The 7,135-nt window shown below is 41.6% G+C and overlaps 1 protein-coding gene across 1 annotated transcript; it reads left to right on the top strand.

The window, feature by feature from the left end:
• The first annotated feature begins 2,477 nt into the window (after positions 1–2,477).
• LOC107494178 (uncharacterized) lies at positions 2,478–2,855 on the top strand. The gene has a single exon (XM_016115213.1). The coding sequence runs from the start codon at positions 2,478–2,480 to the stop codon at positions 2,853–2,855; it is 378 nt and encodes a 125-aa protein (XP_015970699.1).
• Positions 2,856–7,135: the final 4,280 nt, after the last annotated feature.

Here is a 7,135-nt window from a genome sequence, read left to right as displayed (position 1 = left end):
CAATCATACTCTATATTGCTCAGCTTAACTAATTCACCAATTGATTAACATTGCTCAAATCTACCAATCTCTGTGGATACGATCCCACTCCTAGTGGGTTATTACTTGACGATAATTTTGGTGCGCTTGCCAAAAGAACGGATTCATCATCAAAAATTTTGTGGGGTATGAATTCCAGTCATCAAGTTTTATAGCACCGTTGCCGGGGATTGGCTTAAATTTGACAATTACTAAATTGATTGTGGAGCTAGATTAAGCATTTTCTTTACCTTGTTATTACCTTTTCAGTTTTTGTTTTATTCTCTTCCTATTCTGTTTTATTTCCATCTTGATCATTTTAGCTGCTCATTGTTCAAATTCCCATTTTTCGCACTGTCATATTAACTGTTCGACTAATTGCATCAACCAAGCTAACCACTAATCTTAACAAGAGTTTTTACTTCACTTGTCTTCTGCTGGCTATTTGCTGAATGTATGACAGGTAGAAGGGGAGAAACTTCATCTTCCTTCGATAGTGAACCTGAGAGGACCTTCCGTAGATTAAGGAGGGAAGCAAGAGGCAAAGGCATAGTTAGCAAGGAAGTAGTGGAGGAAGATCTAGAAGCTACCATGGAGGAAGAAGTAAATAACCATGTTGGAGAGGAAGCTGGCAATCATGTTGAGCAAGAGAGGAGAGTCTTAGGCTCCTACATCAACCCAAATCCAGGAAACTGTAGCAGCAACATTCTGAAGCCAACAATCCATACTAACAACTTTGAGTTGAAACCTCAACTTATCACACTTGTCCAGAATAATTGTTCATATGGAGGAGGTGCTCAAGAGGACCCCAAATCAACATCTCACTGCATTCTTGAGGATATGCGACACTGTAAAGTCCAGTGGTGTACACCCTGACACCTACAAGCTACTCTTGTTTCCTTTCTCACTCAGGGATAAGGCAGTAAAGTGGTTGGAGGCATTCCCCAACGAGAGCTTGGCCACATGGGAGGAGGTTGTGAACAAATTTCTAGCAAGATTCTACCCACCACATAGGGTCAATAGATTGAGAACTATGGGTGCAAACCTTCACACAGCAAGATGGTGAAACACTTTATGAGGCCTGGGAGAGGTTCAAAGACTTGACAAGGAAATGCCCTCCGGATATATTCAATGAATGGGTTCAGCTACACATCTTTTATGAAGGGCTATCATATGAAGCAAAAAAGGCTGTGGACCACTCTTCAGGGGGTTCACTCAACAAGAAGAAAACTATTGAAAAAGCCAAAGATGTTATTGAGACAGTGGCCGAAAATGAGTATTTTTATGCTTCAGAAAGAACTCAAAAGAGAGGAGTGCTGGAACTCAACTCTATGGATGCCTTGTTGGCTCAAAACAAGGCAATTGCAACACAACTAGCAGCCTTAACAAAGAAAGTGGAGGCTAGCCAAGTCTCAGTTGTCCAGGCTCAAGCACCACCTCAAGAAAAAGATGCACCAGAAGCTTAAGGTGAGTGGGAGCAAGCAAATTATGTGAACAACTCATTTAGACCACTATATGATCCAAACTCTAAGACATACAACCCAGGTTGGAAGAACCACCCAAATTTTGGATGGGAAAACCAACAAGACCACAAGCCATACCACTCTAACCATCACAACAACCATAACTCTAACCACCAATCAAGTAATAATAGACTCCACCATAACTCACAAAACACAACATATCACCCTACACAGCAAACACATAACAACCATCACCAAGATGCATCAACCCCTACCATACAACCATGTGAAACCAGCAGCAGTTTCTCAAAATTGGAGGCAGCCATAGCTCAATTGTCAACACAATTGACCGGAACTGTCTCTACTATGCTAGAAAGGTAGCTGCAGGCTGACAGGAAGATAGATGCTAACCATGAAGAGTTGAGGTCGAACATAAAGAATCAAGGGGCAGCGATCTCAAAATTAGAAGCACAAGTAGGAAGTTTGTCTAAGCAAATACCCATGCCCACACATACCTTTCCTAGTGACACCATGGCTAACTCAAGGGGAGAATGCAAAGCCATAACACTAAGGAGTAGAAAAGTTGGGGAAGAAACACTCCCGAGTCAAAGTCACCAGGAAGAAGAGGCTACAAGGGAACCTGAAATCAAGAATGAAGAAAGGGCCTCTGCACCATCCTCACCAAAGCAAGTTCTAAAGCCTTATGTGCCAAAAGTATCCTATCTATAAAGGCTGAGGAAGGATGGAAAGGACAGCCAATTCACCAGATTCTTAAAAATCTTCAAGAAGCTCCAGATCAACATACCCTTTGCTGAGGCATTAGAGCAAATGTCACTCTATGCTAAATTTTTGAAGGATTTCATGACAAGGAAGAGGAACTAGGGTGAGAAAGAAACTGTGGTACTCACTGAAGAATGTAGTGCTATAATACAAAGGAAGCTTCCCCAAAAATTGAAAGACCCTGGGAGTTTCTAAATCCCCTGTATCATTGGGGACATGAACATTGAGAAGGCATTATGTGATCTTGGAGCCAGCATAAACCTCATGTCTTTAGCCATGATGAAGAGAATGAGAATAGAAGAGGCCAAACCAACAAGAATGGCACTCCAATTGGCTGACAGAACATTTAAATTCCCCCATGGTGTGGTGGAAGACCTATTGGTGAAGGTAGGGGAGTTCATCTTCCCAGCTGATTTTGTTGTGCTTGACATGGAGAAAGAGGCCAATACATCCATCATCCTGGGAAGGCCATTCCTAGCTACTGCTGGAGCCATAATAGATGTTCAAAAGGGAGAGTTAGTCTTGAGACTACATGAAGAAAAGATGGTCTTGAAATGTCTTCAAGGCAATAAGCTACCCCAAGGAGTCCATTAGTGAATGCATGGTGGTGGACACAATTGAGACCCTAGTTCAAGGAGTCCTAGAGGAAGAACCATGTGAAGAAACCCAAGAGCAAGACCAATAAATATCATGTGGTGAGCAACCATTGGAGGCTATGAAAGAACAAATCATGCCCGACAAGTCAAAGAAGTTGGAAGTGGAGGCACCAAAGTTGGAGCTAAAAGCCCTGCCCCTAAATTTGAAGTATGCTTACTTGGGTGATAACAACACATACCCGGTAATCATCAATTCAAGTTTGAGTAGACAACAAGAAGAAGGGGTACTCCAAGTGCTACAACAACACAAGGATGCTATAGGGTGGACACTTGCGGATCTAAAGGGAATCAGCCCTTCAATGTGCATGCATAAAATCCTACTTGAGGAAGGTGCAAAGCCATCAAGACAACAACAGAGAAGGCTAAACCCAACCATGAATGAAGTGGTCCAAAAAGAGGTGTTGAAACTGTGGCAAGTAGGGGTGATTTACCCCATTTCAGATAGCTCTTGGGTGAGCCCTGTCCAAGTGGTCTCTAAGAAGGGAGGGATCACTATTGTGCCAAATGAGAAGAATGAACTAATACTCACAAGAATAGTGACCGGATGGTGTATGTGCATCGACTATAGGAAACTTAATGAAGCCACCCGAAAAGACCACTTTCCCCTACCTTTCATGGACCAGATGCTTGAAAGGCTCGTAGGACATGAATACTACTGCTTCCTGGACGGCTACTCTGGCTATAATCAAATAGTTGTAGACCCTAAAGATCAGGAGAAAACCTCTTTTACTTGTCCCTACAGAGTCTTTGCTTATAGGAGAATGCCCTTTGGATTCTGCAATGCACCTGCAACATTCTAAAGGTGCATGCCCTCCATCTTCTCAGACATGATTGAGAAGTTCATAAAAGTGTTTATGGATGACTTTTTTGTGTTTGGGGATTCATATTCTGATTGCCTATGTCATCTTGCCATGGTGTTAAAGAGATGCCAAGAAACCAACCTGGTTTTAAACTGGGAGAAGTGCCATTTTATGGTGAATGAAGGGGTGGTTCTTGGTCATAAGATCTCTAATAATGGCATAGAAGTGGACAAGACAAACGTGGAAGTAATCGAGAAGTTTCCTCCACCTTGCAATGTTAAGGCAATCAGAAACTTTTTGGGACATGCTGGATTCTATAGGAGGTTTATTAAAGATTTTTCAAAGATTGCAAAACCCCTTAGCAACCTACTTATCTCAAATACCCCCTTTGTTTTTTATAGAAAGTGTATGATAGCATTTGATGAACTTAAAAATAGACTTTCCTCTGCACCTATTATAGCACCACCTAGCTGGGATCTACCCTTTGAATTGATGTGTGATGCATCTGATTTGCTATTGGTGCTATTCTAGGACAGAGGAAAGACAAGCTAGTACATGTTATTTACTATGCTAGCAAGGTCCTTAATGAGAATCAAAGGAACTACACCACTACAGAGAAGGAACTTTTAGCCATAGTCTTTGCTTTTGATAAGTTTAGATCATATCTTATTGGCTCTAAAGTTACTGTGTTCACTAATCATCCAGCCCTCAAATATCTGTTGACTAAGCAAGAATCCAAGCCTAGGTTGATAAGGTGGGTCTTGCTACTTCAAGAGTTCAACATAGAGATTAAGGATCGAAGCGGAGCTGAGAACAAGGTGGCCCACCACTTGTCAAGAATCCCACGCCAAGAGGATAAAGCACAACAACATGAAGTGAATGAAAGTTTCCCTGATGAGCAGTTGATGATGATTAAGGAGAGTTCTTGGTTTGCTGATATAGCCAACTTCAAGGCTATTGGGGAGCTGCCCACCAACATCAACAAGCACATGAGGAAGAAACTGATCAATGATGCTAAACACTACATCTGGGATGATCCTTACTTGTTTAAAAAGGGTATTGATGGGATCTTGAGGAGATGTATTTCACAAGTGGAAGGGCAAAAGGTATTGTGGCAATGCCACGGATCTGCATATGGTGGCCACTTTAGTGGAGAAAGAACAGCAGCAAAGGTGCTCCAATGCGGATTCTCCTGGCTAACAATATTCAAGGAGGCCAAGGAATTGGTGTCAATGTGTAATGAATGCCAAAGAGCTGGGAATCTACCCAAGAGAAATGAGATGCCACAACAATTCATACTAGAACTTGAACTATTTGATGTATGGGGAATTGACTTCATAGGTCCATTCCCCACCTCATACACAAATAAGTACATTCTAGTGGCAGTGGACTACGTCTCCAAGTGGGTGGAGGCTATTGCAACCCCAACAAATGACAATGGGGTGGTCATGAACTTCCTTAGGAGAAACATTTTCAGCCGGTTTGGAGTTCCTAGAGCCCTCATTAGTGACGGAGGAACACACTTCTGTGACAGACCCTTGGAGACCCTACTTTTGAGATATGGAGTGAAGCATAAGGTTGCAACACCTTATCACCCTCAAACAAGTGGGCAGGCTGAGATATCAAATAGAGAGTTAAAGCAGATCCTAGAGACTGTGGGAGCTTCAAGAAAGGACTGGTCAAGGAGGCTGGATGACGCTCTTTGGGAACATAGGACAGCCTTCAAAACACCCATAGGTATGAACCCATATCAGTTGGTGTATGGGAAGCCATGTCACCTACCCCTTGAGCTTGAACACAAAGCCTTTTGGGCACTTAAGTTGCTAAACATTGATGGTAATGCTGCTGGGGAAAAACGGATCTTGCAATTGCAAGAATTAGAAGAGCTTAGATCTCAAGCATATGAAAATGCCAAAATCTACAAGGAAAAAGTAAAAAGATGGCATGATCAAAAGATAGCAAGAAGAGAGTTTGTAGAGGGTCAAAAGGTGCTCTTGTACAACTCAAGACTCAAATTCTTCCCAGAGAAACTTAAGTCTCAATGGTTATGACCTTTTACTGTCCTTAAGGCATCCTCATATGGTCATGTAGAACTCATGGAGAACAAAACTCAAAGAACCTTCACTGTCAATGGCCATAGGCTCAAACATTACTTGGGAGGCTCTTTGAAGGAGCAGAGAGTGAGCTACAAGCTCAACTAAAGAGGAAGGAGTGTCAAGCTAATGACAGTAAAGAAGCGCTGGTTGGCATGCAACCCAACGTTCATATCCTTTTGATTTATTGCTTTTTAGAAATAGTTTTAGGTAGTTTAAATTTCAGTCTGATACTTTTACTTTATAGATGATAGAGTAACTCAACTGTTTGATAGTTGGTGATATTGCAATTTGTTTCCTTTCCCTTGTTTTTCTTTTTCTAGAAATGCAAATTGATGAACACACTTATTGATGATAAGTGATTGGGCTGGGAACTAGCTAAAAAGCTAAGTTTGGTGTGGCCACTAACCACTTAATCTAGGCTTACAACCCTTTTGAATAAATTAATTTTGAGAGTAAGCCCAGAGATTAAGTTTGGTGTGGCCAACACCATATGATATCCACACGGCTAGCCCAACAAATTCTTAATCTGAATGCATTAAGTAAATTGGCTAGGCACACAAGGTCACCTTAATGTGTTCAAAAGGAGTTAAAGAAGGTGAAAGGAATTAATTTTAATACACCTTTATGAACACATTAAATACCCAATGATAAACCCAATTTATGTTATGCAGGGAAATTAAGTTTGGTGTCCCAAGGGACACTCATCAATTGCATTTCAATTATATGTTATGAGAAGAAATGCAAAAGGGTTCTTTTAACTTATGGTGTTTCGGTTTCACTTTCAGGAAAGAGGATGGGGCCCACATGATTGATAGCTCTTCAAGAAAGGAGTCAAAGTGTACTTGCACTTTGGGATTCAACACATGTAGAGAATCAAAAGAAAAGAAAGATTGGCACCTCTTCCCACGCTAGGCGCCACTTCCCAAGTGGGAAAATATAAATTTTTTTAAAATCCCACCACAACCCCACCCCCCTTTCGAGCCTACACCTCTCCTCCACTATAAATACTAAACACCTCCCACCACTCTTCACACCTCAAACCACCCAAAGGTCCCCCACACGAAAGAACCCCCTTCTTCTTCTCTTTCTCTTTTTCTACTTGATTGGGACAATCAAGTCTTAAGTTTGGTGTTGTAGAGCAAATCTTTGCTCTGCCCTCTTTGATCTCTATACCCCTTTTCCAAGTTTTTCAACTCTTCACCCTTCTCTCTCAACCAATGGCACCACAAAAAGCCTCATCTTCAAAGAAGAGAAAGACCAAGGAACCAACCTCAGGATCCTCTGTAAGCTTCAATGAGTATAACTTCCTCTTATCATTCAAC

Source organism: Arachis duranensis, chromosome 6 (genome assembly GCF_000817695.3).
Source record: "Arachis duranensis cultivar V14167 chromosome 6, aradu.V14167.gnm2.J7QH, whole genome shotgun sequence".
NCBI classification, from domain to species: domain Eukaryota; kingdom Viridiplantae; phylum Streptophyta; class Magnoliopsida; order Fabales; family Fabaceae; genus Arachis; species Arachis duranensis.
Note: the sequence above shows the minus strand (reverse complement) of the source record. Positions and strands in the feature narration are given on the sequence as shown.